Genomic DNA, 23,746 nt, shown 5'->3' with positions numbered 1-23,746 from the left:
GCATATCAGCCTTGACAGTCTCTCTCAAAACTATCTATAAGTCCCTATGAGTCAAGACAGCCATATATCTTTATTTGACAGCTATGCTGTAAAACAAAACAAAACAAAAAAAAAACCAACCCCAAACACATGCTTTCTATGTATTAGGTGAGAAACAATGTCTAGAAACAATACAGGCAGTCCCCGGGTTACGTACAAGATAGGGACTGTAGGTTTGTTCTTAAGTTGAATCTGTATGTAAGTCGGAACTGACTTACATACAGATTCAACTTAAGAACCCCAGGCATCCCCAAGTCAGCTGCTGCTGAAACTGATCAGCGGCTGATTCCAGGAAGCCCGGGGCAGGGGCTTCCTGTAGTCAGCCACTGGTCATTTTCAGCAGCTGCTGACTAGGGGACACCTGGGGCAGAGCAGCTGGGGTGCTGCTGGGTTGGTCCAGTGGCACCCAGAGCGGCGCTACGGGACCAAAGGGCAGTGCCCCAGCTGCTGTACCACAGGCGTCCGGAGCAAAGCCGCGGAGCACGGAGGCAGTGGGACAGCCCAGACGCGCCGTGGCTATCCTGCTGCCCTCGGGCTCCGTGGCTTTGCTCTGCTTTGCTCCCCGTCCCCCTGGTCTGCAGACCAGGGGGACGGGGAGCAAAGCGGCGGAACACGCGGGCAGCGGGACAGCCCAGACGTGCCGTGGCTATCCTGCTGCCCTCGGGCTCCGCGGCTTTGCTCTGCTCTGCTCCCCGTCCCCCAGGTCTGCAGACCAGGGGGAGGGGGAGCAGAGTAGAGCAGAGCGCGGAACGCGCGGCCAGCTGACAGCCCAGACGCGTCTGGGCTGTCAGCTGGCCGCGTGCTCCGCTCTGCTTCCCCCCTCCCCCATGGTTTGCAGACCAGGGGGAGGGGGAGCAGAGCGGAGCAGAGCAGAGCGGCAGAACGCGCGGCCAGCTGACAGCCCAGACGCATCTGGGCTGTCAGCTGGCTGCGAGCTCCGCTCTGCTCCCCCCCCCCTGCAGATCAGGGGGAGGGCGAGCAGAGCGGAGCACAGCAGAGCGGCGGAACGCGCGGCCAGCTGACAGCCCAGACGCGTCTGGGCTGTCAGCTGGCCGCGTGCTCCGCTCTGCTCCCTCTCCCCCTGGTCTGCAGACCAGGGGGAGGGGGAGCAGAGCAGAGTAGAGCGGAGCAGAGCAGAGCGGCAGAACGCGCGGCCAGCTGACAGCCCAGACGCTTCTGGGCTGTCAGCTGGCTGCGCGTTCCGCCGCTCTGCTCTGCTCCGCTCTGCTCCCCCTCCCCCGGTCTGCAGAGGGGGGGGGGGGGGAGCAGAGCGGAGGGCACGGCCAGCTGACAGCCCAGACGCTTCTGGGCTGTCAGCTGGCCGCGCGTTCCGCCGCCGCTTTGCTTCCTCTCCCTGGTCTGCTCGAGACCAGGGAGAGGAAGTGCCCCGTTCGTAACTGCGGATCCGACATAAGTCGGATCCGCGTAACTCGGGGACTGCCTGTACAGGCAGATTTGCTGCAAACATCAGCAATTTTCACTCCTCTAAATCTGTTAGAAAGATATTTTAAAAACTGGTATAAATGGATTTGATTGCAGTGTTCAAAGTGATCTATTACTGATGATGGTTAAGTATGAAAGTCAGTATTATTATTATTTGAAATCCTGAAGTCCTTACACAAGCAAAATTCTTATTGAAATCATCAAGTAATTTAGTAAAATCTGAGGGAGGCCTCAACAGGAGTATTGTGTCCAGCTCTGGGCACCACATTTCAAGAAAGATGTGGAGAAATTGGAGAAGATCCAGAGAAGAGCAACAAAAATGATTAAAAGCCTAAAAAACATGACCTGTGAGGGAAGACTGAAAGAACTGGGCTTGTTTAGTTTACAAAAGAGAAGACTGAGAAGGGACATGATAGTGATTTTTAAGTGACTAAAAGAGTGTTATAAGGAGGAGGGAGAATAACTCTGATGACTGGACAAGAATCAGTGGGCTTAAATTGCAGCAAGAGAGGTTTAGGTTGGATATTAGGAAAAATTGCCTAACTATCAGGGTGGTTAAACACTAGAATAAATTGCCTAGAGAGGCCATGGACTCTCCATCCCTGGATATATTTCAGAGCAGGTTAGACAGAGACCTGTCAGGGATGATCTATTCTAGATGGTGCTTGGTCCTGCCATGAGGGCAGGGGACTGAACTCAATGACTTCTCAAGGTTGCTTCCAGTTCTAGTGTGCTATGATTCTATGATTTAACCCATTATTATTCTTACAGTACTTGTCAGCAGCACTGCTGCAGAATCTGTAGGATGTACTGTCTCTAAAAAAATTACAAGTAAGCTGCTTCATTCTAATTATTGACACAAATTATAATCACCAATAAAAAAAGCTATCACACTAACGTATTTTGAACAGATCAGTAAGGTCTATAGCAACAGCACTTAAAATAGTTTACTCAGTTGTCTTGGCTTGCCTAAACTGAAAGATTTATAATATAGTATTCCAGCATTTTTTATTGGTATAAGGCTAAACTAATTTCACGATTTTCAACTAATTTCCCAAGAGAAGGAAATAAAGCCCACTATTACTATGAGTTAAAATTGGGATACTGTAGTTTATATTTTATTGTATGTCCTCTAGATAATAGATTTCTTTTTGCACATCAGGAAGTTGTCAATTATTCAATTCAGAAATACTGAGAAGAAGTGAAAATTTTCTCACTCCAAATTCTTTGAAATCTTCCAAAAGGCTCAGCTTCTCAGGAACAGACTCTAAATGGTCCAAGGCCACTCGAGTACTCTGAAGAATAGAGCACAAGAAAAACAAAGAGTTATAAACATTTTTATAAATGTTCTCATCCATATTTTTCAATTTGAAACAACACATGCATGTACCATTAAACTACTCAGTTAAAAATAATGGTTCCTTACAACTAAAAATGACAACAATAATGCAATTGTCAACAAATTGTACTCTTATCCATGAGCACTCAAAGAATTGTCATCAGTTTCTTGACTGCAGTGATTCTTATTCACAATGGATATCATTTATAATTTTTAATATCATCATCACCACTACCATCACCACCACTGCCTTTAGGAGCCATGGACCCAGATCCCACTGTATTAGATGCTGTACAAACAGAAAAAGAAAAGTCCTGGCCCAGAGACATTAAAGAAGGATTTTAAGGCACGAGACAATAGATGAATATTGACAAATGAGGGAATGCAAAGAAACATGGTATTGACCAGCAAGATAGGCTCTGGTCTCAGGTTCCCAAATTCCAACTGCTGAATAATTGTACAGGTTTTTTATAGACATCTTAGCAAAGGAGAGTTTTAAAGGAGGGTTTTGAAGGAAGATATTGAAGTAATTCTACAGAGGTTTACAGGAAGATCCTGTTAAGCACAAGATGTCACATGGAGAAATCATGAAAGATCTTATTTAACAAGCCTGCAATGGAGACTGGTATCATAGACCAAATGAGGTGAGAGTCAATTTTTTAATAGTGAATGAGAGATGATAGGCAGGCCAGGGATGTGTCTTGAAAATGGAAACAATTAGCTTGCTTGATGTGTCAGAGGAGGAAGGCAGCAGAGGGAAACAAAGAGAACAGTGATGAGGTTAAAACAACATGCTAAGAAAATGATCTCTGTAGAGGCATTCTGATTGGGTATGAGCAGGACAATAAAAGGACCTTGCAGTGACTGAGATATGAGATAAGAATTTGGATGACAGTGTTAACTTTGTGTAGCTCTTAAGGGCTCCGGGGGTGCAGCTTTAGAAAACAAAATGTCCTAGAAATGAACTACATTGCTTAGGGATGCACATTTTTAGTGGAAATTTGAGAAATCCCCTTACAATTGGCTGACTTCACCACCTGCCCACCTCCTGGAGAACAGCAGTAAATCAGACTTGGTTAAAATCAGGCAGAGCTCTCTGCCCTTCCCCTCAAAAGCCTGAGCTTGTTCTTCCCTCGCCTCTGCTGAAAACAACTGGATGGCTCTTCTGCTCCTATCCTCTCCTTCCCTGAAGTTTTTTAATGAATATAGTTTAGATTGCATACTGTGTATTATTTTCTTTGTAATTTGCATTGTTCTGCTTGCTACCTCTTTGTCTACTTAAAATGCACCTTTTCATAGTTAACAAACATATTTCTGGTTTAAAAAACAGCCCAGTTTATGTAATTTCTAATGGGGGAGTGGGTGCATTAGGCTATGCATACCTTCCTTCACATTGAGAAAGGAGGTGAATGTCATATAATTTTGGGTTTGAACCTCAAGGGGGCATAAACATCTGGGTGCTGTAATAAATTCCTTACACTGAATCCTCCCAGAGATAATTTTGGTGTTTATATCTGTTGCTGGTCCTGGCCTTGTCTATGTATTTTGCTAGAGGAGATTTGAGAGCCTGGCTCAGAAAGAGCAAGTAAAAGGGGTCCCAAGCTGGTAGAGAAGGTGGACTCAGTGGTATCTTAAGTACCTCAGTTGGCAGCCCATGGGTCCCAAACTGTCATAGCACTAGCATAGTGATATTAAGAATAACCATAAGAACCTGCAATTTCCTTGCATTGTAATTATAGGAGTGAAGTGGATTTAACAAAAATATTAATTTGTAAATCTGCAACAGAAGTATGTGTGTATGAGCAACCGTCCCCCCAAAGAGGAATGAACCACAGTCAATTTTCATAAATAGAAACATTTACAGTTAAGAATTATCCAAAGAATGTGTGTATAAATACTAAACACTTTATATTAGAAATATATCTACTAAAGATTTTAGGAAGTTTTGGGTAGTGAATCAATAGCAAGTTAGCTGTGGAGAATTTCATACCTATGCCAATGGTACAAATCCAACCGATAGCAAGTTGAGCACAACTGAAAATAAGTGGGAGGTAAGATTCAGGGAAAGTATGTGATTAACTTACATGGTGCATGCACTAATACTGAGCATCTCCTCAGCATTCCTATTGACCAAGTTCCTCTAGAGCTGTACAAAGGCTATTCTTCTATTACCAAAAGGCACCTAGAAGCAACATCCTTTTTTTTCTTTTTTTTAGTGAATAAGACATAGGAGGCCTCACTGGCACATCTTGGTATAAATTACAGTCCTCTGCATCCCACTCTGTTAATCTAGTTCCTAATATACAAACAACCATGAACCTTATTGCTGCTTCTACAAGCTGAAATACAAACTAAAACTAAGCAAAAACACACAAATCTCACAAAATTAATTAGTCAAATGACATGCTCTGAAATCTGTTCAAATTAGCTCAAGACCTTCAAATAAAGAACTTTTACTGATCGTCCTGGAGAGTTCAACTCATCAGACAGCAAGACCATCCTTACTAGGTCCAAGACCAAATTTTAGAAAGTGACAAGGATACCTTTAATTTTAACAGAGTACAAGAGGGAAACAAGTGGATAGCTGTAAGCAAGGACATTACATGTTTAGTGCAGTCTGCCCCAGAAGGCTACAATCTGTATCAAATAAACGGTTACCCAAAACATTAAGGAAGCAACATAACGAATTAAAAAATGTTCCATGGTCAGTATTAGAGCAGGAAATATACACCTCTTTGGCCAGAGACTTAATGTGGCTTTACAAGTCTTCTTTATTCCCCAAAGAAAATCAATCTCTATCAGACTCCCTTTTTAGATGGAGTAAATATAGCAAAGTGTGCAGTTCTTAACAACGTCGCTAGAGTCAAACCTCAATCATCTAAACAGATAAAAGAGTCTATAATGACAAAAGAGTAATGGAACAGATACTCCAATGTCACTCCAGAAAACTATTTTTATTTGCCTGAAATAGTGCCAAGAGGAATCCCCATTCTGCTAAGAGTGAGATGGGCAATAATTTTTAATGGGGGGGGGGCCACCCCAAAATTTTGGTAAGTGGTCAAGACCTGCATTTTATGGAGGAAGTGTGGGGTGTAGAAGGGAGCTTGGGATAGAGCACCAGGGTGTGGAGTCAGAGAGAGTTTGGATAAAGGAGAGGGTTATGGATGCAGGAGAGGATTCTGGCTTGGGGGAAGGGTGTAGAAGGGAGTGCAGTGTCTGGGAGGGAGTTGTGACCTGGAGGAGGTGGGGATACAGAGTGTTTGGATGGTGAGCTGTGGTTTGTGGTGGGGATGGGAGGGTTGGTGATCTGGGGCAAGAAGTTGGGGGGAGAGTGGAAGTGGAATGTCAGAGGCAGCCTCTGGCTGGGAGGTGTTTACTTAGGCAGCTCCCAGCCAGCAGCCCAGCATGAACCTGAGACAGGCTCCATGCCTGTCTGCCTAGCCAGCTGTTCCATGTGGCTCTGCGCCAGCACATAAAGGGGGAGTGAGGGAGGAAGGAGGATTCACTTGCTGCTCCCGCCTCCAGCAAAATGTATCAGTGCCCATTAGCTGAAAACTGGCCAATGGGAGCTAAGAGATTTTGCTAGGGGGTGGGGACAGAGTGTGAAGCCTCTCCATCTCTCCCTAGTGTGCAGAGCATGGAGAGCCAGCCTTAAAGTAGCAGATGCTGTGTAATAAGGGTGCCAATGAGGTGGCCATGGGCCAGAACTGATCCACAAGCCACCTTTTTCCCATCCACGTGCTAAAGCATGTACACCTGAAACAAAAAACCAGTTCCTGTCCCAGAGAATTAAAAACCTCAGTAATACCATACCTTATGGTAATGTGAAGATGAAAACATCAAAAATTTAAGTTTCTGAACAGTATAGATAAACAGATTAAACAAAGCAGTAATCTAAAGCAAGAGTCAGGAATCTAAGGCCTAGGGGCCGATGCAGTCCCTGGTTTGCCTGGATCCAGTCCCTGGGGCTCAGGACTCCCCACCTCTCTAGCACTGGGGAGCTGGTGCTAACCTTCTAGCCCTTGCTGATTGGATGGAGCACACAAAAGCTTACTCACTTGTGACTTGTGTGTGGCTCTCAGTGGATTTTTCTGTGGGTCAGCACCCCCCAAACCAAAAAAAGTTTCCCCATCCCTGTACTAAAGGAAAGCAGGCCTGTCTCATCTTTTTGAAAAAATTGTTTCTCTTTGTGAAACTGCAAATAATAAATAAAAAAAAGCTGTGGTGCGTGATCCAAAACTTGCATAAGAAATTAGTTTCTTGGTCTAATAACAGTCCCAAATTTACAAAAGTATTAGTTTTTGCTCAGTTAAAAAAATCTGGAAGTAAATCCAGGATGTTCATCTCCCCAGGTCACATAAAGCATGTTAGCAACCGCCCTCCCTCAAGAAAACAAGGTGTCTTCTGCTGACTCTTTGTGAATTGGTGTCAGCAAAATGGGGGATCAGCAACTATAATCTATATACCTCACAGACTACAGTGACAGATTGTGCCACATACTCTCAAAGAAACTGAGGAACCACCTATTCAGTATCCTATACAATGAACAGAAGAAAATCAAGATGGAGCTCTCAACACTAGAATGTTTCATAAAAAACTAAGCTTCCACACAAACTTCTTTGTGTCTGGAGTTCACAAAAAACAAAGCCACTTACAATGCTCACTTCATTTCCTTACAGAAGAAAAAGGACAATAAATTATCTAAACTCCTACATGCCTCAGGGTTCAACAACTTTGGAACTCTCAATTCACCTGACAACATTGTCAATGTATCCAACCACACTTTTAGCTTGGCAAAGAGTCCCTTCTATCTCAGGAGATTTGTTCTTATCAGCCTCTTGTAACTATTTGAACCATCTCTCTCTCTCTCTCTCTCTCTTTTTTCTTTCTCCTTCCTTTTTTCTCTTTTCCCTCCCCCTCCACCCCTTATTTATTTTTGGATCTGGACTTCTAATACTCCAGTCATCTGAAGAAATGGGTTACGCCCACGAAAGCACATGATACCATCTACATGTTTTGTTAGTCTTTAAGGTGCTACTAGTCTATTTGTTGTTTTTTAAGTTTTTCTTATCTCAGGGACTCTCTTTCTGCCCCACCATTCCCATACATGACTCAGTTCTGTGGTGACCTGGAAGCCTATTTTCTCTGCCTGTCAAAAGGAGTATTTCCAACATACCACTGAAAATCACATTGACCCTCAGGATTCTCTATACCAACCCCACAAGAGGAAGATGTGAACCCCTCCTGATGGTCGTAATGAGAATCTGGACTTCTACATCGATTGCTTCCACAAACGTACAGGCTGACATTGTGAACAAACATCATGTGACATATAACATCAGCCATGCAGAATGCAACACTATCCACAGCCTCAAAATCAAAGAGGCTGACAAAGGGGGTGCTATAGTCATCATGTAGAGGACAGATTATGAACAGAAGGCTGCCAGATAACTCACCAACACCATATTCCACTATATCACCAACATCAGGGAGCTCTTGTACATTTCAAAAGTAAAGCACGCGGGGAGCACAGGGACACTGGAACTCAAGCATATGCTTATGAGATAGTCAACTAGTCACTTTCATCTTTAATCTATATAAGCAACACCATCACAGGACCTAACCACATATGGCACATCAGAGACTAATATAACCGCACTTCCTCTGATGTGATATATGTCATAAATTGTCAGCAATGCCCCTGACATGTGTTTGGCCAAACTGGACAATCTCTATGACAAAGGATAAATGGACACAAGTCAGACATCAAAAATGGTAACACACATAAACCTTTAGGGGAACATTTTAACCTGCCTGGGCACTCATTAATGGATTTAAATGTAGCCATTGTTCTAAAAAGGTATTTCACAAGCCAATTACAGAGAGTGAGTGCGGAATTGATATTTATATGCAAATCTGACACTGTTTCCCTGGGCTTGAACAAAGACATTAACTGGATGTTATATTATAATGCCAGCCTTCCTGCATTTAACACCTCATTTACATTAAAAGCTAAGTATGAGACACTTCCTGTCCACTCAATTAGCCTCATTATCACCGGTACAACAATTGACAGGTACCATTTTTTCTGCCTTCTTTTTTCTGTTATAAATTCTGGGCTCCTGTTATTTTCACTCCAGCTCATCTGAAAAGTGGGTTCTATATATCTTCATATCCTATATGGGTGGCATACACAGCGTTTAACAGACTCCAAACAGAGGGATGATGAGCAGGTGTCTCCTTGATGGTTTATATAGCACATCACAGAGATGTTTACCATCAGAGTTTGCACTGTGGAATCTGGTAGAACAGGTAAGAAATTACATACCAAACTAGCCTGATGGCTCTAAGTTACAGGACATTTATGTAAAGACCTGTATTTTGTGAACGGTTTTCAAGAGCCAGGTCCCGTGCATCTGTAACTCGTTCAGATGAACTCCCTAACCTGTCCGTCTTGTGCCTGTGATTAAAGTTTTGGTAGGGCATGCAGATGAGAATAGTTTCTATCATCTTATGTTTTGGTTCTAACCATGATGTCAACTCTGGGAGGACATGAGGTGTCACTAGGACTTTCTTGTCAATCTGTTGTCTCCATTAAACAGGCCCTGCTAGGATTTATAGCTGATCAGTCAATCCTGAAGATAAAGACAGAGATAAATGTCCTGTCTCATCAAGCAGGGTGTCACCATTACTAGACATTTTGTAAAGACTCTTTGTGCCTTGGAGAATCCAAATGGCAGTACCTTGTACTTATAATGATTTGGCCCCTGTATGAATCTCAAGTACTTTTCAGGGGCCAAGTGAATGTGGAAAGATGTTGCCTGTTAGTTGACAGCCAATAATCAGTCCTGATCCTAGAGAAATGGAATGACAGAAGCAAGTGTTACCATTTTGAACCTGAGTAGGAATAGGTATTTGCTTTGACGTTTGAGGATGGGATGAAGAAGTATCAGAATAAAAGCCTCTTCTGGCATACTGCCATAATAATTCTAAGGTGTCGCGATAAACCAATGGCACCATTTCTGTAACTAATAGGCTGTTGTGTGAAGGTGTGAAACAGAGACCCACTATCTTCACTACTCCATGTCAGCGACTCTTGTCAGACCTAACATATTCACTGCACTTAGCACATTGTTGTCATGATATATATACCCCAAAAGTGACATGTAATATATCATTAAAAATAATAAATCACTGATCCTTAATATTCTTGTGTGATCCATGTGCTAGACTTATGATCAACAAGGAATGCATAATCCCAGTCTGTCCTAGACATAGGAATGCATATTTACTTGTCTGACCAGCCTCATCATAAGTCAGAGATAATGAAGGCACATTTACAGCCAAAGTAAAGAAAGCCATCAGGAAAGTAAGTTGGGGAAAAATGATCAAATAATAAACTTGAGTGGGGATAGAGAGTGTACCTCTAGGTAGCCTTCCTGCCTCTTCAAGCAGGTCAATGATTTTGAGAAAATATAAACAAGGGCAGAAAGTATTTTTGGCATCCATTTCTTTAGGGGACAAAGAAACAAGCACTCTGATTCTATCAGGGTGGATCCTATCAGGAACAACCAGTCATGCTGGAAAAGGTTCAGTAAGTTGGAAAATCATCTTGAACAAAAATTCTAGCTCATTAACTTAAGTTTTAAGCTTAGAAGATTTTTTTTATTTTGATCTTAATTCTTTGTCTTTATTCTTTATATTACCTATCACTTAAATCTATAACCTTTTGTTTAATAAACATGCTTTATTTTTTCCTATAAATCAATGTAGTGCTTTGATTAAAACAGATGGTTAACCCTTATTAAGGTAATAAATCAGTAAGTGTTCTCTCTTTAAGGCTATGTCTACATTCACAGCTTCTTGAGCAAGAACATCATGCACAAGGGTTCATGTGCAAGAAATCTTGCGCAAGAAAATGTCCACACTGCCATGTGCAAGCTGTGCTTTTGCGCAAGAGTGCCCATGGCAGTGTGGACGCTCTCTTGCGCAAGAAAGCTCTCACGGCCATTTAGCCATAGGGCTTTCTTGCGCAAGAAATCCCTGCAGAGCGTTCACACTGCCATCTTGCGCAAGAGCTCCTGCGCAAGAGGGCTTACACCTGTTAAAAAAGAGCATAGCTGTTGCACAAGAAGCCCTCTCTTACCACGCCATACTGTAAATTTCCTTGCACAAGATGGGCAAGCCATGTGGATGCTCTGCGGATTCTTGCACAAGAACTGTCATACTTGTGCAAGAAGTCGCAAGTGTAGACATAGCCTAAGGGAGCAGCGAACTTAACTTCTAAGTGTTCAGCAAAAGAGTTGGACATTCCAGGGCAGATGGTTCTGAGGAAGTTTGGAACTGGAGGCTGTGGGGATTGTAAAATGTAACTGAGTGGGGGAAGCCAGGATTTGACCTCCAGGCTGGCTGTTAGTGTCAGGGACAAATCTGCATATCATTTAGGACATCCAGAATTGCAGGGCAGATGGTGACACAACCTCCTCTTATCTGGGTTGAACAGCTAAGTGTCACAAAAGGGACCCAAAGAGGAAAGGAGAAAGGAGGCAGGTAGTATATAAAGTGTGGAAATGAATAGCATTGCATTCTTGCTGATGTCTCTGACCCATGTGTCTGATGTAACAGTGGACCAAACTCAGCGGAAAGAGGCTTTTGAGGGTAAAGAGAGGGTTTAGATCAACACAGGTATGACTCCAAACACTCTTATCAAAGTAGTGGCCTCTGTGATGTTTCAGGTAAGAAAGAGAAAATCATGGCTGTCTCCTAGAACAGTGTTTCTGAAAGTGTTCCACAGAATCACTTTGAGAAACACATTAACGGGCCACTGGTCCTTTGCAGCCAATGGGAGCCACAGGAAGCGGTGTGGGCTGGGCCATCATTTCCCGCGGCCGGTTAATGTGTTTCTCAAAGTGATTCCACGGAACACTTTTAGAAACACTGTCCTAGAGTACAGAGATCTTTCATGAGGCTGACATTCCGATTATAGGCCCATAGAGTATGAGAATGTCCATTGTCTCTGATGGTGCTGATACTTGCAAGATCACTGGTAGGCACCTAGAGTAAAAATCCCTATAGACCTTAACATAACCTTTAAGTCTTTCAGTGAATGGAGCACCTGACTGGTTCTTTGACCTCAAAAGTCAGGAACTCAATGGTGACTTATTTGACAGGGCATTCCATATTCTTTAGGGGAATATGCTTGGGAATATGAATAGGACATAATTGGAATATGCTTTATACAAAATACTTCATTTGAGATATTACTGAAAAGTTGTAATCTACTGAATATGATTATCCCATTTGTATGCATGTATCATTCTTTGTAGATCAAGTCAGGAATATTGAACTGTGTGTCTGTAACTGCATGTTTGCAGCTTTGGGTCACACCTACTATTTACACACTTCAGGAGTGTGAGGGCCCATAAGCAAGAGACAATGGAGCTTATCTTTCTGTTGGCATGTGAGCCAGTTTGTGAAGCACTGAGACAGAGGCCTTGCAGAGACATGTGACCATGTCACCTAATGCTAGAATATACCTTAAACTTCATATTTTATTTCAAGAGAAAAGGAAAAGTATAGACTGAACTTAAAGGATTCCCATCTTTTGTAAAACTTATTTAAGGGTGGGGAGCAAGATAACCCAGGTCATCATTTCTCTCTGGCTACCTTACCCAAAATGACTACTGGAAACAACTAAGACTAAACTGGGGGAAGGAACTCAGCCCAATTTGGAAGGATGTCTACTCTGTAAAAATTATTAGAAAAACTTTTAGGGTGAGATGTTACATGTAGCTAGTTTCTCTAGTGTATTAAGCTTAGTTAGCATGTTCTATTTTATTTTGCTTAGTGACCTACTTTGTTCTGTGTGCTATCTTTTATTCTTAAAAAAATCACTTTAATAAACACAGTGTAAATAATTGTTACTTGGGGAAGGCAAGAATCTGTGCATAGCTTTCTTTACATTGAGAAAGAGGACACATTTCATGAGTTTATACTGTAAAGAGCTCTATATAGCATAAGACTGATTTATCCAGTGTTCAGCTCCCAAAGGGGCTGTGTACTTGAGTGGTGGGGAAAGGTCTTACACTGAACTGCTTACAGTGTGTGCCCTGTTCCTGTCTCTGTGTAAAGCAGGCTGGAGAACTGGGCTCAGCAAGACAGGTTTACAGGGTGCCCAGGCTGACAGGAAAAACAAGTTCTGTGTTGTCTCAGTACATCTGAAAATAGTACAGAGGAGGTCACAACCTGTCCCAGCTAGTTCCTCTTGGGTTTCACCGACAGTAGCAGCCAAACATCCATCTCATCATGATGTCTGTGTCCATCAACCTCATAGCTATGCCACATGCATTCATGGCTGTTTGCAGTGCCATGTTTGCAACTATTTAATCTTTTTAAACTCCTCCCTTTAACTAAGGTGGGAACTTTATCAGGAAGGAAGTGGCCATTCACATACAAGTAAGTTGTATTTCATGTACAAGACTTGTAGTTCACCACCTGGAGATGAAGAGAAGCCAAGGAGTATGCTTTGTGCCCAAATAGGTCTGATTTGAGTCTGTGTCCTTAGGAGTATCTTATGAAGACTTGGATTTCTGCTAGACCATAGTAAGGACTCCGTGTTTGGGGTAAAGGTGTTTTAAGCCTTTTGAAGTTACCTGGTTACCCTTTTCCAGGCATTCAGAGGTGGGAAGAAGATTGGCCAGGGTTTGCCACAATGTCTTAGCTGGCTCTAGTATGCCCTCATTGATGGAAAGAGCAATTCTGGCTAAAGTAGTGCAGCTGAGAATAGCAAGCAGTTTGTGGACTTCTCTTGGGTAACTCTATTGATGTTTAGGGTCTCTTCTATATAGGATAAAAACTCATGGAAGACTGTGAGATCATCAACCAGCAAGGTAGGGACTGATGCCACTGCCTCATCAGGTGATGAAGACGACAGCTCTTTGGGTGAAGCTGGGGATCACTGTTGACCTTCCATTAACCCCATTTACTGTAAGACATCATTAGACTCTGTTGCTAGAGATCTGGCCAACAAAGCTGTTGAATCTTGTCCTTTTTCTGGATACATGAGAGAGAGATCTCTGCTCTGGCTCATTTACAATGATGGTCCACGGTGAGATGGATATAGACAAAATGGCATGCTTTAAGGATCTGACCAACTCCCACTCTTATCTAGCTTGGGGCAGAACTCTTGGCAAGGAATCATCAATACTATTCCAAGTTTCACTCTCTGAAGGCAAGAGAGAAGCATCTCTGCTCAATGCCACTGACAAAGAGTAAAATAGTGAGGGTGAGGATAAGTAGCCTTCTGAAAGGCAGTGCTGTGAGAAAATGCATCATCTGCACTAGATCCAGTACTAGTTGCCACTTAGGGACAGGAGATACAGGTACTTCTGCCAGGGGCATAGGATTTTCATCACTTTGGTTATGGACTCCAATACCATTGCTACTCCATTTTTGGTGGTTCTGTCCTTGGAGGAGTAATGATGTATGTCCTCCTAGTAGGAGTTTCTCATGTAGTGTCTGAAGGTGTGTTTATGCATTTGTAGGATTGTTCCTCAACGATGCCCTTCCATAACAAGGATTTAGCTATCAGCTGTGATTTTAAGGTTGTTGGTGCCAATTTCAAAAGCATCCTCTTTGTTGCCCATCTTTCACTGCCTGATCCTACTGTGTGGTGCCTACTCAAGAGAGTGTTGGGCAATACTCTCTCTTCGTTCTGCTCAGGTGGTTGTCAGACTCTGAAATTACATGAATGCATTGTTCAACCAGATGTAACTTCAGATGCATGACCCTGACCTTACAGGTTCTTGAGGAAAATGATCAAATACATAACTAGGATATGATTTGGGAAACAGAAGACAGGAAAGAATCTTCTGGGTCTTCAGAGAGCATCCTATTATAGGATATTCAGGACAGGCAATCCCGTAATATAATCCCAATAATAAATTTATCAAGTTCCATCTTACAACTAATCAGAGTATTTGCCCCCATTAACCTTATTAGAAGGCTGTTCCAGAACCTCACTTCTCTGATGATAAAAATCTTCTTATAATTTCCTGTCTTAATTTATTTGTGGTCATTTTATACTCATACTCTCAGGAAGAAGAGGCAATGGCTGCATTCATCAGTGAAGGGGATGAGTCTATTATAGGACAGGCAAAGCTTAAACTCCAACAATTTAGTGCAGTGGTAGGCAACCAAGACTAGCGAGTGGGTCACATGAATGGGCTTCCATCTGAGTGGCCTGCATGATGCTAGTGGTTGACAACCTGTGGCCCTTTTACCTGAAGCCCGTGCACCCCCCCCCCCCCGTCTGCCCTCTTCCGCCATGCCTTTCGTGCACTGGGGCCCCACACTTCCTATTCCTTCCCCTACCTCCCAGCACCTTCAGAGCACCATGAACCTGCTGATTCACACTGTGTCCCCACTCCTTACCCTCCCTCCCTGAGCATGAATGGCATTCATGGTGCTCTGAAGGTGCTGGGAGGTAGGGGAAGTAGTAGGAATTGTGGGGCTCCAGTGCCCCAGTATGTGATAGGCATAAGGAGAAGGGAGCAGACTGAGGCTGTGTGGGCCACAGGTAGAACCCCAGTGCATGTAGCCCACCAGTGATTTAGTGAAAGTCATGTTGATATGAAGTGACTCACCCCTTTGTAAGGGTGTTTGGGGATGACCAGGAAGGGTTTCATTTCTTTTTTTCACGGAACATCAAAATTAAATAAAACTGTATAAGAACGGTGAAGGTAAATTCTCTTAAATTAGCGGAGAAAGGGAAAGTTAGAAAATCAGTAGGAATAGCAGTCAATCACTAGTTGTGTGGATCTCAGTGTAATGAAGGCACTAGAGCACAAATAGTAACTGGGTGCATGCATGGCCCTAATGGACACTCCTGTTGAAAAGAATCGAATCTAATGCTTAAAGCACATGTGGACTTGCAGTGGAAATCACAGTGATCCAGGTATTTAATCTCATGCCATTCCTTTTCCTGCAATGTTTTCTTAGACTGGATTCTAGATTACAATATAACCAGTCACACTTACCTCAACACAACTGATGGTGAATACAGTGATGCCAAATAGCATTCTTAAAACAAAGTACTATTTAATCTTAACGGGAGGCAAAATAAGAAAGGAGGTTTTCAAAACAAGAAAGGATCTACATATATGTCCATCATATCTATAATCCTGGTAGGGTTGTCAAAAGTTTAAAAAATAAATCATGATTAATTGAACAATTTAAAAAATAGTTGCAGTTAATCACACTGTTAAACAATAATAAAATACCATTTATATAATAATTTTAGTTATTTTCTACATTTTAAATATATTGATTTAAATTACAAGACAGAATACAAAGTGTATAATGCTCACTTCATATATCTTTGAATAAAGTATTTGCACTGTAAAAAAGAAATAGTATTTTTAAATTCACCTAATACAAGCACTGTAGTGCAATCTCTTTATGATGAAAGTCGAACTTACATATTGTAAAAATACTTGCATTCCAAAATAAAGCAATGTAAATCTTAGCCTACTATTCCATTCAGTCTTACTTCTTGTTTAGCAAGTCACTCAGACAAACAAGCTTCGTTACAATTTGCAGGAGATAATGCTGCCCATTTCTTATTTACAATGTCATCTGAAAGTGAGACTAGGTATGTGAAGGCACTGTCATAGCTGGTGTCGCAAAATATTTATGTGCCACATGGGTTAAAGTTTCTTATGTTCCTTCATGCTTCAACTACCATAATACGTCCATGCTGATAATGGGGTTTAATCAATAATGACCCAAAGCAGAGTGGACTGATGTATGTTCTTTTTTATAACCTGAGTCAAATGCCACCAGAAGAAAGCTAAGTTTCTTTTTTTGATGGTTCAAGTAATGTAAAAGCGACAAGGAGTCCTGTGGCACCTTATAGACTAACAGATGTATTGGAGCATAAGCTTTCATGGGCAAAGACCCACTTGCATACATCTGTTAGTCTATAAGGTGTCACAGGACTCCTTGTCGCTTTTGCAGATCGAGACTAACATGGCTACCCCTTTGATTCAGGTAATGTAGTTTCCACATTGGAGCAGTGCTCAACATTTCTGAAAGCATGCACCACTTCTCGTGCCTCTGATTTTGGAAGGCACTACAGACTCTTAAATCTTGGATTGAGTGCTGTAGAAATCTCACACAAGTACCTTTTTTGTGCTTTGTCAAATCTTCTATGAAAGTGTTCTGAAAATGAACATAGAATCATAGAATACTAGGACTGGAAGGGACCGAGGTCATCGAGTCCAGTCCCCTGCCCCCATGGCAGGACCAAATACTGTCTAGACCATCCCTGATAGACATTTATCTAACCTACTCTTAAATATCTCCAGAGATGGAGATTCCACAACCTCCCTGGGCAATTTATTCCAGTGTTTAACTACCCTGACAGTTAGGAACCTAAACCTCCCTTGCTGCAGTTTAAGCCCATTACTTCTTGTTCTAAGCAATGTGCTCGGTCATCACCTGAGATTGGTATAACATGAAATATACGGCTGAATGTGGGTAAAAGAGAACAGGAGACATACAATTCACCCCCAAGGAGTTTAGTCACAGAGTTAATTAACACATTCTTTTAATTAGCATATTCATCATGGAAGCCTATCTTCTGGAATGGTGGCCGAAGCATGAAGGGGCATACTAACATTTGGCATATCTGGCACATAAATACCTTGCAATGCTGGTTACCACAGTGCCATGAGAATGCCTGTTCTCACTTTCAGGTAATATTGTAACATGAAGCTGGAAACAGCATCTCCCATAAATGCAAACAAACTTGTTTGTCTTAGCAATTGGCTGAACAAGATATAGGACTGAGTGGACTTGTAGGCACTAAAATTTTACATTGTTTTGTTTTTGAGAGCAGTTATATAACAAAAAAAATACATTTAGACGTTGCCCTTTCACAATCAAGAGATTAATTCCTACACTTGTATAAGGTAAATGGAAAAATACTGATTCTTTTATTTATCATTTTACAGTGCAAATATTTGTAATAAAATAATATATAATGAGTACTGTACACTTGTTATTTTGTAGTAAAATAAATATATATGAAAATGTAGGTAAGCATCCAAAATATTTAATAAAATGCAACTGGTACTCTATTATTTTACAATGTGCTTAATCATGATTTTTTAACATCAGTTATTTTTTTTGTTAATTGCAGGAGTTAACTGCAATTAATCAACAGTCCTAAATATTAGGTAAGCTTACTTCACTGTAGAATCTCCAACCTCTGGAGTCTAGGTTCACCTTAGCTCAATTTTGTCTGTCCCCTTGAGTGAGTGTTTCCTTTTATATCTATAGAGTCTTTATGATCTCTTCTCAGGGGTGGGTGTGTGTGTGTGTGTGTGTGTGTGTGTGTGTGTGTGTGTGTGTGTGTTTTAACGCCCTGATAGTCACAAAACAGTTTGATGAGTTCTATGGTGGTTCAGAGAGAGGGCACAGTGTCTTTTGCACTGTCCCTGAAGTGTCTGCAGGGAAATATAATATCAGGACTTTTCCTGTGTACATTCCCTGACACATGTACAATTGAATTAACTTACTATATGCACACAGTAAACAAGTAAATAACTTAGTCAGGACAGAATTTATAAGGCAGCTCCAAATCCATCAAAGACTCATTCTTAGTTCTCTGCTGAAAATTTCTCTTTTCCTCATGCCTGTAAATCTCAATTTTTTTCTCTCTCTACTATTATTTTTGTTAACCTTTTAGTTGTCTTCATCTAAATCATCTATGGGTACAGGCTATAAGAAAGATGCTTATATACAAAAATAAGTATCCAGTCTTATGAAGGATTGAGAACCTTCAGAATCTCACAAATACTGTGCTACATCTGAAGAGATGAAGTATCAGAGGGGTAGCAGTGTCAGTCTGAATCTGCAAAAGCGACGAGGAGTCTTGTGGCACCTTATAGACTAACTGAAGTGTAGGAGCATAAGCTTTCGTGGGCAAAGACCCACTTCGTCAGATGCATGTAGTGGAAATTTCCAGAGGCAGGTATAAATATGCAGGCCAGGATCAGGCTGGAGATGATGAGGTGGATCCAATCAAGGAGGATGAGGCCCACTTCTAGCAGTTGATCTGGAGGTGTGAATTCCAAGAGAGCAGAAGCTGCTTTTGTAGTTAGCGAGCCATTCACAGTCTTTGTTTAATCCAGAGTTGATTGTGTCAAACTTAAAGATGAACTGTAGCTCAGCAGTTTCTCTTTGAAGTCTGGTCCTGAAGTTTTTTTGCTGCAGGATGGCTACTGAAGAGATCAAACTCTTAAGCTGTACTTTAGTCAAAAACTAAATTAGCTAAAGGACATAAACCAAAGAACCTTCTGTTCCCATTACTCTTCAGTTTAATTAGAATCAATGGCAGGGACACTTAAGATTTCAGATATTATAGGATTATACAATACCTGTGAAGTGCTCTATAGTATTCGGACAACCATAGCAAATTATTTTAAAACCGCAACACTTCTTTCTGGCACAAACAAAGGTGTCAAATGACTGCAGTTTCTATAGCAGTCCTTTATCAGTCCAATAAAGACATATTGTGTGTTATATGCAGGCGCTCTATGCTTCAGGTACCTAACTATTATGGATCTGAACAAGTTTTTTTTTTCCAAGTGAGGCACATAAATGTTTAAATCATCAATCCAGATAAACTGGTTAATTAAAAACATTTTTTCAAGTCTAGGTGTAGACTTTCAAAAATACTGTGGACTCTTAAAAAGCTACAAAATATCAGGAAAAATAAACTATATTAATACTATATATTTTAATACACATAAGGTGTTACAAGCTTATCACTTTTCCCACTTAATGTACTGTGAGTGCCATCGTTTACATTATTTTTCCAGTTAAAATATTAGCATTAAACTGCTGTTGTACTCTATCCTATCCTGCCCATCTTCCAATGGTTTGGCAGAGAAAAGTCTGGGGAAGACTAAGTATGAGTTAAGTCTAGAGAATAGGGATGTTAGAGTTCAACTTATTGTTTAATTGATAAGTTGATGCTTATCAGTTAATGGGATCAATTAAACGCAGCCAGTTCCTGGGAGGTGACTTTGCTGTGGCAGGGCAGTGAAGCCTCTTTCCCAAGAACCGGGCATGCAAGGCTACTGGTTCCACTGCTGGGGAGGCTTTGCTGCAGGCTCAGCAATATAAAGCTAAGCTTTATACTGCACAGTCCGCACCGCATGTAACCACTAAGAATTTTTAGTGGTTACATGGTTACTGTGTTAAATGATTTTTAACATACCTAGTAGAGAAAGGACTGGTCAATCTTGTTTTTAACCTCCAAATTTTGGCTTTACATATTCAGCATTTGTTTTTACTCATGTCAATAAATGGGAACGGCAGAGGGTATTTTCATTCACACATTGGATCTACATATTTTATGCTAAAAACATTGTTATCTTGCTGTCAAATCACAAAGCAATCTGTAAATAACCTGTTAATAATTTGGGATCTTAAGCTGTTTATTCATTTAATTTTTTATAGGATTTAAGCTTATCTCTAAACAAGACTAGATGTAAATTATACCTTAGAAGTGTACAAAAAATAGAAAAGGAGCTAGATATATAATTCTCCATGGTGAAGCAGGATTATGGTACATGTAGCTTTTTGGTCTGCAGTGATTGAAGGCAAATGCAGTTCTATAAAAATCACCAGGGAGCTGTTTCAATAAAGTTGTATAACAAATTTTCTGAAAGTGGTCCAAACATTTGCAAAAAACATGCTTGTTGCAACTGAACATGTCAAATAAAAGTGAAATACTCCCTCTTCTGTCTGTCACTTCTAGACCTCTGAATTAAGCAGCAGAAGGGAACATGGATGAAGATGCAGCTGAAGATGCACATATATTTGTTCCAGCAAAAACTCTAAGTAACTGCTAAAATCAATTTTATTGAATTCCTCAAAGGAAATCTGATACATTTTAAATTAAAACCATGGATTTTGTCTTTTCTCCTGATATTACTGTTGCAATATTTTGCCTGAGTTTCAAAATATAGTTCAAAATGTACTAGGGGTACAGATATGGAAAAAGACTTATATGAGGAAAATGCCCTCAGATAAGTGAGTCACTTCTTGAAGTTGGAAGAATTTGAGAACATGCAGTACAAAGAAAAGTGCTGAACTGTGAAATCAAAAACTTATAACAAATTGTTTAGAAGAGATAATACCAAAGAGATGGAAAAGAAAGTTAAGAGTATATTCATCATTCTGATCAGGGCTTAAATTCCTTCAGAATATTTCCCAGTGATATCCCCTCCCAACATGCTACCAAAACTCTCTGACAGCTCTGGCTGTATTGAAGCCCTGATTCTAATCTTTGATTAGTGGGCTAATAAAAGTTGGTCTTGCAAAATTCAAACACAAAGTAAGAAATATTTTTGATAAAAAGTGAAATATTTCTATATCAAAATAGGAATGGTGAGTAGATTTTGAACTTAACTGATACATTTTGATTGTTTTGAAAGGTTTATCTAAGCCAAGACAAAACTAGATAATATTTTTCTTATTTTCAGATGACTGTTGTGTAATTTAATTTATCAAATCTTATTGAAACTTTCATAGTCAAATTATTGATTTACCTTCAACTTTCAGGTTAATAAGAACATGTCGAAGAAATAAAGAAATTACTTCCTGCTATGCCACATCTTGTTCTATACTGTTTAAACATATAATATGCCAAAATAAAATTAACAGCACACCAGGGATGTTAAATATTGGTTAATTGAATAGCCAACTAACTTCATGAATTCTTATCAGTTACTCAATTATTCTACAGTCCCCAGGGATGAGGCTGGCAGCCAGTGCCCTCCGACCCTACTCCTGAGGATTCCTGAATGCTGCTGCCTCTGACACAGAGGCAGCAGCACGGAGTGCTAGGCAGGAGCTGGTCTGCAAGGGGAGCCAGTTTAAAAAACAGCTCTCCGTATGGACTGGCTGCCTGTGACCCCACGTGCAGAGTGACAGCAGCCCATCTGGGGAGGGAGGGAGGGCGGTCTGAGCTCCTGGACCCGGCACAAACTGGAACTGAGCTGGGCTGCCTGCCCACCTGGCTCCTAAAACACTTTAAAGGCAGAGCTGCAGTAGGGTAGGTCCTAGACCCAACGCAAGCCAGAACTGAGCTGGGCTGCCTTTCCGCCCAGCTCCTAATACACTTCAAACGCAGAGCCACTGTAGGGGTAGGTCCCAGACCCGGCTGCTGGCCAGCCTGCTAAACATTTACTGGTGGGGAGAGGAGAATGTTTGTAGTCTATAACATTAACTATAAGCTGTTGCCTATCAATTAGTCGACTACACTATTACATCCCTACAGCACACTCACATGGGCTACGTCTACACTGGCCCCTTTTCCGGAAGGGGCATGTAAATTTCACCAGTCGTCGTAGGGAAATCCGCGGGGGATTTAAATATCCCCCGCGGCATTTAAATAAAAATGTCCGCCGCTTTTTTCCGGCTTTTAAAAAAGCCGGAAAAGAGCGTCTACACTGGCCCCGATCCTCCGGAAAAAGTGCCCTTTTCCGGAGGGTCTTATTCCTACTTCGAAGTAGGAATAAGACCCTCCGGAAAAGGGCACTTTTTCCGGAGGATCGGGGCCAGTGTAGACGCTCTTTTCCGGCTTTTTTAAAAGCCGGAAAAAAGCGGCGGACATTTTTATTTAAATGCCGCGGGGGATATTTAAATCCCCCGCGGATTTCCCTACGACGACTGGTGAAATTTACATGCCCCTTCCGGAAAAGGGGCCAGTGTAGACGTAGCCTTGCGGTTTTCTCTATACCTCCACTATGTAAACAATGATATGGTGGTCACATGCTGATTAAGTGCTTTCCATAGATTTTTAATGTAGAACTGTTTTTATACCTGTAAAATACCTAAATCAAGCTTTTCAGATAGGGTCTCACTCTACCTTTCTGTCTCAGGTTAAAATTGCCAGGAAGTATCTATCAATATCTAAACAACCCTCTCATTAAACTGCCTACAATTGCTCCTCTCCCACAATGAAACTACTCATTCATTTTGCATGCTTCATTTACAGTAGCCTTATGTTCATCAAAGCCTTGATTTTCCACTCCATTAATTTATGATGAGCTGCATGGTTTGCTACTTCTTCCCAGAGCAGTTTATGGTCCTGGTTTGTATGTTGGTTTGAAAGGTTCAGGGATATCTGAAAGAGACAGCAGATTCTCACCAGTCATCTATCTGCCAGCTTTCATGAGTAGAAAAGTTAACTGTGTGTGAAACAAAACATCAGACCCTTGCTGCTTAGCAGTCATCTTAGATGAACAATATCTTTCAGGGACATTCCATCACATGAAAGGGACTGTAAAGCTTCTGACTTTGAACAAAACAAAACAAACCCCCGAATTAAACATCTTTTGTTTTCTTGGTTCACAGCCAAATCAAAATTTTCTTTAATGTATTGTATAGGTTAACTTCTCTTTTCTTGAAGTATTAGACTTCCAAACAGCAGGGCAGCTTTCATTTGAGATTTAACTTTCATGGGTGGGGGAAGGGGAGCATGATGAATTAAAGCTCCCTGGGGGGTCCCTGGCACAGTTCACATGATGCTCCCTTTCCACCAGGCCTATGCCATGATCCTGAACCTTTCTGGAGTAGCAGTAAATTTTAGAAAGGGAAGTTCACATGTCATGGAGTTCATGTTTCAGATTATCTGCAGACTCAGGCTACGTCTAGACAACATCCCTCTGTCAGCAGAGGGATGTAAATGAAGCACTTTGAAAGTGCAAAATGAAGCCAGGATTTAAATATCCCACACTTCATTTGCATAATCATGTAATGGCGCTATTTCAAAAAAGCGCTATTTTGAAATTGAAATTGCAGTCTAGATGTGGTTCTTTCGAAAACGGGGCGTCTAGACTGCGGTTT

At 41.4% G+C, this 23,746-nt stretch overlaps 1 protein-coding gene across 11 annotated transcripts in view; it reads right to left on the bottom strand.

Moving 5' to 3' along the window:
• Window positions 1-23,746, bottom strand: part of CEP128 (centrosomal protein 128) — a 404,033-nt gene that overhangs the window by 37,619 nt on the left and 342,668 nt on the right. For all 11 annotated transcript variants that reach the window (XM_075926766.1, XM_014569969.3, XM_025181170.2 and 8 more), the window contains one exon: window positions 2,700-2,777. In XM_075926766.1, the coding sequence (XP_075782881.1) occupies window positions 2,700-2,777 (78 nt within the window). The remainder of the gene's footprint in view (window positions 1-2,699; window positions 2,778-23,746) is intronic.

This window comes from Pelodiscus sinensis, chromosome 4 (assembly GCF_049634645.1).
Source record: "Pelodiscus sinensis isolate JC-2024 chromosome 4, ASM4963464v1, whole genome shotgun sequence".
Taxonomy (NCBI): Eukaryota; Metazoa; Chordata; order Testudines; family Trionychidae; genus Pelodiscus; species Pelodiscus sinensis.
The sequence above is the reverse complement of the archived record's forward strand: the minus strand, read 5'-3'. Positions and strand labels throughout refer to the sequence as shown.